Source organism: Agelaius tricolor, unplaced genomic scaffold (assembly GCF_023055355.1).
Source record: "Agelaius tricolor isolate 1412-34295 unplaced genomic scaffold, bAgeTri1.0.p SCAF_8, whole genome shotgun sequence".
NCBI lineage: Eukaryota > Metazoa > Chordata > Aves > Passeriformes > Icteridae > Agelaius > Agelaius tricolor.
In genome coordinates, this window is record NW_027269268.1 from 40895396 (window position 1) to 40907343 (window position 11948).

At 39.4% G+C, this 11948-nt stretch overlaps 1 protein-coding gene across 15 annotated transcripts in view; it reads left to right on the forward strand.

Annotated features, from left to right (window-relative positions):
* APBB2 (amyloid beta precursor protein binding family B member 2) overlaps window positions 1-11186 on the forward strand; it is a 164377-nt gene extending 153191 nt beyond the window's left edge. For 13 of the 15 annotated variants that reach the window (XM_071432490.1, XM_071432493.1, XM_071432491.1 and 10 more), the window contains 6 exons: window positions 2900-3014; window positions 3581-3668; window positions 4769-4852; window positions 5352-5467; window positions 6240-6419; window positions 7038-11186. In XM_071432490.1, the coding sequence (XP_071288591.1) occupies window positions 2900-3014; window positions 3581-3668; window positions 4769-4852; window positions 5352-5467; window positions 6240-6419; window positions 7038-7205 (751 nt within the window). In that variant the 3' untranslated portion in view covers window positions 7206-11186. The remainder of the gene's footprint in view (window positions 1-2899; window positions 3015-3580; window positions 3669-4768; window positions 4853-5351; window positions 5468-6239; window positions 6420-7037) is intronic. The other 2 variants (XM_071432496.1, XM_071432489.1) reach the window with 1 other exon arrangement.
* The last annotated feature ends 762 nt before the right edge of the window (window positions 11187-11948 follow it).

The following is an 11948-nucleotide window of genomic DNA, read 5'->3' on the forward strand; positions in this document are numbered from 1 at the left end:
GATGAAGCAACCCAGAAGGGATCTGAAGTGGAGGAAGAATCAGAGACTGGTCTTCTGCCTTACTTGGGATTCAAGGCTTTGGACAAAAAAGAAGCTGTTCCATTGTGGTCCAATGTAGGGAAACACAAAACTTTTCCTAAGTTTTATTGTTGCTGTAGGAAGCAGATACTCTGAAATCCTCAGAAAGCCATGCCTTTCTTCTCCAAGCCAAACCATGGAGCTCTGCTCTCTGGGTGCCTAGAAATGCCTGAAGCAAGGCTCCTGCTGGCAGTGGAGGAGCCAGCTGCCACCAGCCAGTGCCCATCTCCAGGTCTTGGCTGCTGGGCTGCCATGTAGGGCCACTAGTGCAAGCATCTGGGTGACTTCCATGAATTCATGGCATCAGTGGTACTGTCTGTGCACTGCCACGAGGGGGAAGGATGGTTTGTGTGCTAATTTTGATTGATGATTGGAAAACAGATGGTGCTGGCAGGGTTGAGTGTGATGTGGTACCACAGGTTTAGAAGAATTCACATTTCATACTTTGTCTCAGTAGATGCAGGCCCTGATCATCTAAAGTTCTATGTGTATTCACAATCCATGAGTGTGATTAGCTGGTTTACTTTGTTCAAGCTGTTCAGCTACTTAAAGTGAAACTCAGGTGTGTGAGGCTGCAACACCACCACCAGGGTTTTATTAGCTCCCAGTACTTAAAACTGCTTTACTGGCTGGTGTTTCATTTTCTTCTGTAATTGTGTTACACAGCCTTGTTTATGATTGCATACCATCACAAGCAGAAATATTTACAGGGGCTGCAGGACCAGGTGCTGGAGGGGCAGGACACAAGCCTTGCATGCAGCACTGAGGTGTGGGCCAGGTCCTGGCAGCTCCTTCCCAACACCCACCACCAATCCCAGAGGGTTTTTATATGGCACCTTGTTTGATGCTTTTTCCCTTAGCCACAAGTTTTTCATAGGCTGCAGGTGATCCATACCCTCTTCTCCTGGAGTCCAGCTAGGAGTCTCCAGGCTGCTTTTGATGAGTTAAGTGAGGAGGAAACCATTCTAAAGCAATGCTTGGCACATGTTCAGATGAACCAAAAGCACCAGTCTTTTTCCAGGAGCAAGATTCCAGCTGAAACTCAGCATCTTGCAGTGCAGAAAAAAGGAACAACATGCAAAAAGCTCTTGTGGCCAAGGGACTTGGGGAGGAAGCCTTGGGGCATCTTCTGTAATAGACAGCACCTTCCTGGGTTATTGCTGTGTGATTTTTCCTGCAGGTCACCATCAGTTGGACAAAGCTGTCCCAAAGGATTCCCGTGTCTCACATGCTGCCAGGGCAGTGCTGCAGCCAGAGACAGCCAGTGCAGCCCATTCTCCATGCAGGAAGGGCTCAGGGGGAATGTGCTGCCCCACTGCCTCCCGTGCCCTGATGTGTGCCACCACTGCAGGCTGGCATGCAGGGGGATGGAGAGGGGCCCCCAGCTCCACTCTGTTTCTGCTTGGTTCTGTCACGTGGAATTGCTTTCAGATCTCATGCTCTGACAGTTTTGTGTGGCTTGGGGTTTTTTAAAATATTATTCATCAGGCTTCAGGTTGCAAAGCACTTAGATGGAGCAACCACCTGTACCTATTACTGAGCAGCCCTTATATTGCAAGGGCTCACAAAGAGCAAAATCTGCCATTCAATGAGGTACAGTTAACTGCAGGACAGGGTCTGTGTCTTGTACAGAGCAGGAAGGGCAGCAATCCATTTGCCACAGTCTCTGATTCTCCCTGGATAGCTTCAGTGTAAAATTCTTCAATTCATGGAGCATTTAAAATGAATTTTAAAATTGGCCATCCCTGCTACATTAAACCCTGCTCAGAATATTTACAGACTTTTATATACAGAAATACTTTAGTTTATACTAGGCCTGTGGCTTAGGAATATCCCTCCTATCTCTTCACCACTGAGAGCTTTGCTGGTAATTATTTATGTGTAAAACAGAAAGACACTGAAAAGAGACTTCAGGCATAAGAGACTGGAGCAAAGTCCAGAGAAATCTGAAGGTAGCAAGAGGGTCACAAAGTAGGAATGAGCTGTGGTTGCTTGGAGGACATGAAAAAGCAGAGGTGCAAGACCAGCAAAGAGAGGCTGGTACAGCAAGGATGGCAGCTGGGCAAAGCCAGGCTTCTTCCTGGCTCAGTTGTATCACTTGGACTGTCTCAGAAGAGCTCCAACTCCTAAGCAGCCTGAGAACAAATAAACCTAGTCACGGCACTTCCTTTATCCGTGCTAGAAAGCTGTACTGTGCTGTGGTGACTAGTACAGTGCAAAAATCCCTTTTGTAGGCCAGCTTTATTTAACTTTTGAAAAAATAAGGTCAGAAATTTAGGGCAATTAGTGTGAGCAAAGCTCAGCAGGTTCACATCTCCCTTTTGCAACCAGATCTCTAATTACTATCTGCATAATTTAAACACTTTATACAGTCCTTTGAAATATGCTTTTTCTCTGACTAGAGTGTTGTATGCTGTTTCTTGGGGTTTTTTAGTAGTTAAGAGCTGCATATGGTTTCTGTCTTAATATGTAATTCTCTCTCTGCTTCCTCTTCAGTAACATATTTGAGTAAATTTTGCTGTTTATTTACAATTGCGTTTGGAATTACAGGTTGTAACTTGAGTAAGTTGCATGGTTAGGAAACCATAATGAGCTTTTGAATTATATAGATTAAGGTTTTGAATTATATAGATTAGATACATGTTTCATGGGTAAGCAGTTTACTACATTTGTAGACCTGCTTTGTCGAAGGTATGTATTTTGTACCTTAAGAGCTGAGATATACACCTGTTAAGCTGAAGTAGGACTTGCAGTTTTGGAAATACAACTGATTTTAATGTTTAGCATGTTTCTAATGTGTCCATTTATCTTGTTTACACAGAGACTTTGCTTATGTGGCAAGAGACAAGGACACCAGAATTCTGAAATGTCATGTGTTTCGCTGTGACACACCTGCAAAAGCCATTGCTACAAGTTTACACGAAATCTGCTCAAAGGCAAGTGGATTTAAAATCAGCTGCATTTGTCTGTTCAGAGGTCCCTGAGCCTTATACATGTAATCAGCAGTTGTTTGCAGTGCCAGTTTTGTTTATATAACTGGCAACAAGAAAGAGTGTAGAGAATTTGTAAGGGAAAGGATGCAAATGCATGGGAATTATGGGAGACTGGGCATTTACATTAGAGGAGGATGATATGTGCCTTTGATTTGACAAGTGTGTATAGAGGCCAAAGGCTTTCCTGAATAATAAAGAAGCTGCAGGTTCAAAATGGGAAAAGAACACAGAGGCTCAATTAGTAATAAACAATGATGTTAAACTCCATAAATAAATCAGACCTTGTTTGAATGGTGTTATTCAATGGTATTATCCTGCAGGACGCAGAAAAACAGTTGCTAACCTTAAAATTATTAACTGTTAAAATTGTTATTTAAAAAGAATAACCTGCTTAGTCATGTACCCTCTTACTTATTTCAGATTTCAGAAACAGGGTTGTAAAAGGAGTAGATTGTAGTTGCTGCTGTACTATATTTTTTTAAATGCTTCATTATCACTGTCTTCTTCAGATTATGGCTGAACGGAAAAATGCTAAAGCTATGGCTTGCAGCTCCTTGCAAGACAGGACAAATGTCACCCTTGATGTTCCTCTGCAAGGTACTGTGTGTTACAGCTTGTATCCTCAGGATGGTCCTGGTTTAGATAAGTGTTGTTTCTGATGCAGATTTTGACAAAAATGGAGCATGCTGGGTGGAGAAGTCAGGAGTGTATTCCTGATGTATCTGTAATATAATCTATTATATCATTAATCTATAATTAATGTATCTGACTGATTGTAATCTGCTCCTGTATTACTTTAAGTATTTTTCTAGGTTATGGTGACAGTTATGGAGTCCTGCTTAGTTATGTCAACTTGTGCATTTCCTCTTTTATTTTGAAATTCAAGTGTTTCAAACACAGTCGTACTTATTTGTGGCTACTCAGGATATTGTCTTTCTCAAATCAAAATACCTCCTGACTTGAGACTGCACCAGTTGGCCAAATCTTCCTTAAAACCAGAATATACTCCAGTTACTCACTGGATTCAGAAGTGCCATAGGAGACTCCTCATAGGTTTCAGCATCTATTTTAGCAACTTCTGAGGCAAGGGTGCAAGTGGTGGGATGTCATCCAGCTTTTGCAGACTTTACTGCATGGTAGAAGGAAGTTGCCTTTGTGTGCTGTTGTCATATCTTAGTAGCTGCTGTTTTGAAACTATTCCAGGAGAACAAATATACTTTGCATTAGCTTTACAGCAAATTATATGCCTCTAGATCCACCAGTTTGTACTGAATATCTTGCTCCTAATCCGTTAACCAGTTTGTGCAATGGTCTGTGTAATGTGTACTGTTCAGGCAGTAGTATTGATTACTTGGAGACTGTGTTTAACATATTAGCAAGGATGGTATTAAAGCAGATTACAGATTTTACATAGTTGTTGTAGCGAAACTTAGGTCTATACATCTCAGAGACCCATATTTTCTGTGTTTTAATATGCCAGCATTATAATGTGATTCTATGCTTAGCATAGACCAAAAATCGCTTTAGAAATTATTGAGGCTTGTTCTTGTTAGAAGGAATAAAAATTTCCTTAAATCAATGCAATACCTTCAGAGTACAATTAATGAGTAAACAGTTTTATGTTATTGATGAAATAAAAGTGCTTTTTTTTTCCTGTGAATGCTGATTAATAGAAATTGACTTTTGTTCCCATGCAGTAGATTTCCCAACACCAAAGACAGAACTGGTGCAGAAGTTTCACGTCCAGTACCTGGGCATGCTACCTGTAGCAAAACCTGTGGGTATGTAACACTTAAGTGAATTCCAAAGTTCCTTGCTTAAACTCTAATGGCTCATCAGCTGCCAGTGCATGACTTCTGGAGGGTAGCACCTCTTCTGTTTCAGTCACACGAATCAGGCATGAAGACATCCAATATTCAGGGCATCACATGAACATTTGTTTTGCAAACAGGGTATTTTAGGAGCTGCCAAGAAGGCAGAGTTTCTTTCTACAGCTTTTTCTGAATACGAGCTCTGCTACTAATGAGAAGGGCCCTAGAGAACTGAAACAATACAAAAGCTAAACAAGATGCTATCCTGGTTTTTTGTAAGCCAGAGGCACCTGCTTTGCTCTTCCAGGTGGAGAAATACAACTTCATAATACCTTCTTCCATTATCAAATTAATTTTAATAAGGAATCCAAAACAATCTGTTTTCTATACTGCTGTGTAAAGATAAAAAAATCTGTTGTTTTTTATATATATATATTATTTTTCAGTGTTGCATTTTATTCTTTTTTAGGAATGGATACTCTGAACAGTGCCATTGAAAGTCTAATGGCTTCCTCTAGCAAAGATGACTGGTTGCCAGTTACCATGAACGTTGCTGATGCTACTGTCACAGTCATCAATGAAAGAGTAAGGCAGACTGTATTGTTTAAAACACAATTAAAATAATATGAGTGTTGAAATCCAGGAACACAGAAATGCTAGTAGGGTTAATTTAAACTAAAAATCGTTTGCTTATTTTGCATTTTATTTCTTTCCAGAATCTGCAGAGGCTCTTACTGCTCATATCAGCTTCCATTTTATTTAGCATTCCAAGCATGTTCTCAGAAATAAATTATCATAAATATTCATTAGATAATTAAATTCAGTGTTTTCCTTTCTAGGAATTTTGAGCGTAATATGTTGTAGGTTAAGCCCAAAGTAGTAGCAATCCTAAATTCCAAACTGCATTTGCCTTACTCTTGGTATGGGAGCCAAGAGCAATATAAAAGTCTGTGTTACAGAAGAAAATGTAGAGCATTTTCCATAGAGCTTAATACAGTGAGACTTACTAATGCTGTATTTTATATATATCTTTTGATGAGGTATTAAACCAACTTCTCTATAACTTACCAGTGATAGGGGAGCATATTTTGGAGTCATTATACCCGTGTACCCATGTTGTTGGTTTCTTCACAAAACAAGCAGCTTCCAAAGTGTACAACATTTTAAAATTTTGTGGTGATGCTCAAAGCCTCAGTGACAGCTTAGAGGAGGAGATCCAGCCCAGGCCTGAGCATGCCTGGGTCATACAGATAAGAAAGAATTACAATAATGTATCAGGATGTCCTCCCATTTAATCAAACCTGAAAGTTCCCCAGAGCATCCAGTAGTAATGCTCAACCCTTTGGTTCCTGAGCAGAATGAAGAGGAGGTCATGGTGGAGTGTCGTGTGCGGTTCCTGTCCTTCATGGGAGTAGGCAAGGACATCCACACCTTCGCCTTCATTATGGACACAGGAAACCAGCACTTTGAGTGCCATGTTTTTTGGTGTGAACCTAACGCAGGCAATGTATCAGAAGCTGTTCAGGCTGCTTGTATGGTAAGTAACCTTCTTCAAAGGCATCTAACAGCACTTTAGATTTTCGTTGCCTCCATAAATTAGCATTTTTTCAAATTTGTAGTTATATTCATTTCAAGACAGAGAAATGAAAGATAGAAATAGGAATTAATATTATGATATATTTAATCAATTAAATTCCAAACATTTTAATGTTTGAAGCACCAGCTTAGTGAACAATGCCTTACTCTTTATTAATGCCTACTCTTAATTATTTTCTCTCCTAACCTCTGCAGCATCTATGTAAATTAGAAATCTTGTCTTTCACTACACAAATTATCTAATGCCAAAAAAACATTTTGCTTGGATTCATGTTATGAAATCCAGAAAATAATCCTTTTTCAAGAGTAACTGAACCAGAAAACTTACTTTTCAGTTTTCAAATGGGTATTTATATGATTTATACCCATATTTGTTGTGTGCTAATGGACAGTTTCTGCCCAAACATTGACAGACTAATTTCCGATTAACTTCAGCTGAGCTTTTTGTCACAGCCAAAGCAGATGTTTGACTAATGAGAAAATATAGAAGTGTATTTGAAAGGGTCAGTGAAGTTACTTGCTCCAGAAATGGTTACAGAGTGGCTTTGCTCTGTTGCAGTTACGGTATCAGAAGTGCTTGGTAGCCAGACCTCCTTCACAGAAAGTCCGGCCACCCCCGCCGCCCGCAGACTCGGTGACCAGGAGAGTCACAACCAACGTGAAAAGAGGAGTCTTGTCCCTCATTGACACTTTGAAACAGAAACGTCCGGTGCCCGAGATGCCATAGCTGCTTCACAGAGAAGGTTCTCCCACCAAGTGACTGAAGATTGCAGTGGCCACACTGAGGCAAATGAACGGACCATGTCTGCCCTTCCATTGCAGTTGCTGATGCTTTCTCTTCAGAGAATTTCCCCCTATGGAAACAATGTTACACAAGCATGTTCTCTCCTTCCTGCCACCATCGCCTGATATGAAAAGAAGCATGAATAATTTTTTTGCTGTGAGTTACATCATGGGCAATGGAAGGTCTGTTTGATTGTAAACACATGAACATTACCTAAACTCACAGAAAAAAGAGAATATGGCCACGTCCCTCCCAGTGAACTCGTGCTAAAATCCTTGGAGTGAATGATGCCTGAATTAAAAATTTCACCTTCTTGAGCTGGATTTGTCATAAACCAATCTTAAATCCTACAGCACTTTGCTCTGTTTTCAACACTGGAATATGTATCAAGTATTAGCTACCATTGAATTACTGTAGATTAAATACCCAGTTTTATTTTTTACCGAACTGCACCTGTTAGTTTTAAATTGTTTGTCAGCATTGGTCTAGCAACTACTTTAACATCTCCCTGACATGTTTTTGAATCGTAGTGTCATTTTGTCATCTTCTGGTTACACATTATGGTCTTACAGAAGAATTTTGTTTAAAACCAAACCAATGATGAAAAATACAGAAGTGTTTTCAGTAATTGAGTTGCAGGGTGATCCAGTGAAGCTTTTAAGCTTTAAACAGACAAATTCAACTGCTGGCCATTAAATTTATTCTCCTAAATCTATCATTAATTCATCAAAAATAATTTGTTTCATGGAGGGCTCAAACCAATCAGGAATAAGAAGAAGTAGTTAGTGATTTTATTCTCTTACAACTGTTATAGAGACTAAACTATTCCATACCTTTTCTATACAAGTGTTTGATGAAATGTTCAGTTCAGTGTCTGGTTGCATAATTCCCTCTTCCCCTTGGAGTTTGTTGCTGAATACTTAGCATGCCAGAAGAAGAACAATTACATTTCTTGTTATTTACAAAACTTCCTGAAATTTATTTTACTTTCAATGCTCTTGTAACAAAATAAGAAGAGAGTTGTTTTTAACAGGGTAGTGTTTCAGGTAGTACAATTGGATTTCACTGCTTTTGCTCCAAAGACTTCATCTGATTGATTTGCTTTACACACCTGCAGACCCTCAAAATCAGCCCAACATTGCCCTCAAAATTGTACCTCAGGCTGATTTTGAAATGCAGTCCTGCATCTTCAGTCTCTTCCTTTGTCATCTTCTGTCTAAACCTGCAGATTGGTACAGATTTTGGAACATTATGTTTAACTAGTGTTAAAAATGTTCTGCCTCCATTTATAGCTAGGTTCCAAACTGTAACTGTCTCCCAAGTCTGCAAATATTGAGATAAAGGAGCACTGGCAAAGTTCTTGTTACAATAGCTCTTTTATTTTAATATGCAAGAGACTGTTAGAAACAAACTATTTTCTTTTTTATTTCCTTGTTTGAAGAAATTAATGACCACACCTGGCGAAGTAACTTAGGAACACAACAGGGAAATAATGATGATTCAAGAAATTTCTGTGCTGAAAAATGCAGGAAAATCATTACCAAACTCAGTGTGATGTATGAGCAAGTGTCAGGTGAAGGCTGGCTATGCAACTATTGTAATTAAATTTAGCTTTCTACAATACCCTCTGAAGAGCTGATCCTCTAAGGATCTCAGATCTCCATGACCACGATCCTGCACCTCAGGCACTGAAGCAGCTCTTTCCCCTCTCAAGGCTCACACTCTTTCCACCTCCTTTGCACCACCTCTATGCCTGCACAGCTGGAGAAGCTGCTTATGCTGAGTGCACGGGGAGAGCTGGAGGGGAAGGGGTGCAAACAAACCCACCTGTGGCTGAACTGACCACGGAGCCAGATCACAAAGCATGGGGATGGCAGCTTGCATATAGCTTATGTAGTTCCCAGTCCTGATCCCAGTCACCCTGCTAGGAGCAGTGTAAAACTCACTTCTAGCACAGAATCACAGAACTGTTTGGTTTGGAAGAGACCTCAAAGGTCATCTCATTCCAAACCCTATCAGAGGGCACTTTTCACCAAAGCTGTCTATCCAACCTGGTCTTGAGTATTTCCAGGGATGACTGCTGTCAAACTGTGGTGGCTAACAGGTACCCTTAGGTAGGATTGTGAAGTTAAAAGTTCCCTTGTTCATCCTTGTGCTAGTGATTCACATTTTATTTTATTTTATTTTAAATTAAATACTTTGACAGTATCTTTTTAAAGTTCCTGCTGACAACACCGTGACTTGAGATTGGCAACTGTTGTACAGCAATGAATTAATTTTAAACAGTATAATGGAATTTTTTCATTGCATCTGCACCGTGGTGATTCTCCCCAGGAGAGATCCAGACTCTCTTTAACTAAACCAACACTTAGCAAACAGCAGTGTAAAGGTTCTACATCCATGTTGTCAAGGCTAGGAACATCTGGTTAGCTTTCATTAGCAATGGATGCAACTGCAGGCAGGGCTGAGGAGAAGACAGAAGGGTATTTGAAAAGCTGTGCATCAATCACCAGTGTATATTTTAAGAGGTTTGTCTGTTAACAAAATGCTGTTGATTTTGCAAATATTTAAGTAGTGTGCTTGATGATTTGACTATATGTGGCCTTTTTGCTTCAGTAGAGCTCCTAATTCTCCAAAAGATTTAATATACACCCAGGTGTTTGCAGAATCAGAGCCTATTGCAAAGCCTATTATTATCTTTTGTTTCACAATATATTCAGACACTCTTTTTACCATGGCCAAAAAAAGTATGTATGAGGTGTGTGTGTGTTTTTGAGCAACTGCAATTGTTCTAGTTGATGTTATAGCAACCCTTCAGTTATCTATGCATTTTTTATAATACCTAGTGATTCTGTAGGCCGGCAGCCATGTTCACTATGCCTTGTATGTCTGATGTCATATTCTAACTTAACCTGTTAAATACAGCTTAAAATATTTTTATTTTATTTATTCTATTTTTACTGAAATATCCTGCTTTATTATGTTGATGTATTGTCTTTACTGGATGTGCTCTTGTAACATTCTCCACTCTGTATACTATAGGTTGCCTAAAAAAAGGCAGGCTTTGTAATTATTTATAGTCACATTTTTATTGAAGTCTGTAGAAGAATCATGTAAAGCAAAGCTAATGTCGTAATTTTTTTCAATGCAAGTAGTAAGTTAGAGGTATCACATGTCAGTCAGTCATGTCATTAACACACCCCCTTGCAGAAGCAAGGAAATTTATATTCACAGTCAATGACTAATGGATAAAAGCCTTTCTTTTGAAATCTGTAGTGCTGGCTGTAGGTTTTATTTAAGCCACTTACTGTTTTATTTACAGGGGAGCAAGGAGGTGTGGGAGATGCAAGGCTGTGGAGGCCACCTATAGGGTGGTTAACTGGGAATGACAAAAATAGCATAGGAATAGCACAGAATCCATTCACAGTGAAACAAGGTTTAGTGATATACTGCCTGTGCAGAGTCACCTGTACCTACAGAAATATTATGCCCTTCAGTGGCAGAGGAACAAAAATTGTGGAGTATCTAATAGCTCACACCAGGGCTGTCACTAAGGGTTCTACATTTCTTAATTTTATCAAGCATTTCATAGATCATTTACCATGGAATCTAAAAGTGTTAGTACATCACCCATGGAAAAGAGAACATTGTCATTTCAAGAGCCAGTATGGGCACGGCATTTCAGCATTACCTCCTTTCTTGGGCACATTAATTAACACATTGTCACATGTGCTGTCCCATCAACCCATGCAGGTTTGATTTAACAACAGTGAGACAGAAGGAAACAACACTGTTTATTAGCAGAGCCCAGTCTTACATAAAAGTACATGACTGACAACAAAAAGGACAATTTTCCCTGCTGTTGACCACTTCTCCATATTTAAATGTAATCTGTTCTGGAATAAATTTAGCTGCATAAAGTGATTGTCTCAACTGTTACTGCTCCATGAAACTGCAAAATTATTTTGTTCAGAATGGTGCTTGAGGGAAGGGAAGAACATACTGGTGGTTTAGAGGCAATAGCAGTACTCTGAGGAGTTTTGAATGTGGAAAGCTGAACCAACAGTTTCTAGTTAAAAAAGACAAATACACAACTGAATTACAGAAAAATAGTTACATAAGATGCAGTTTTACTGTAAAAAGACTGTTACAGGCATCTACCTACAAGCCATCTGAAGCCAGTCCCAGGTGTTGCCACCATGTGATGTTCCATGCTTACAAAGTAAGCTGCTGACCTGCAGTTGAAATATTCACTCTCTGATATTCGTGGTAAGCCATGAAGATTCTGACTGGTTTAACCTCCATACTGTGTCAAAAATGCAAATTCCTGAAAGCAAGATGAGGCCAAGTGAGGGACATCATGGCACATATGACATAAGTAGCCCAGAAATTCTGTTATTAGACACATGTGTGTTGTTTTACAAGTAATTTCAACTGTCATAATGTATTATACAGATCTTGATTTTTTAAAAAAGATCATTATTTAACTGCAGAATCTCTTAAATTTAAGCATTTAACAACCATATTGCGAAAAAAAATCTCCATAGTGTCCATTCCTTCCATCCAACATGTAGAATCTCTCCTCCTCCTAGATGGTTTTGAAATAAAAGATTTTTTTTTTCTGGTTCTACACATGGCATGTGTATGGGTCTAAATCTATCCTAACAAGTTTATTCAGAAATAAGA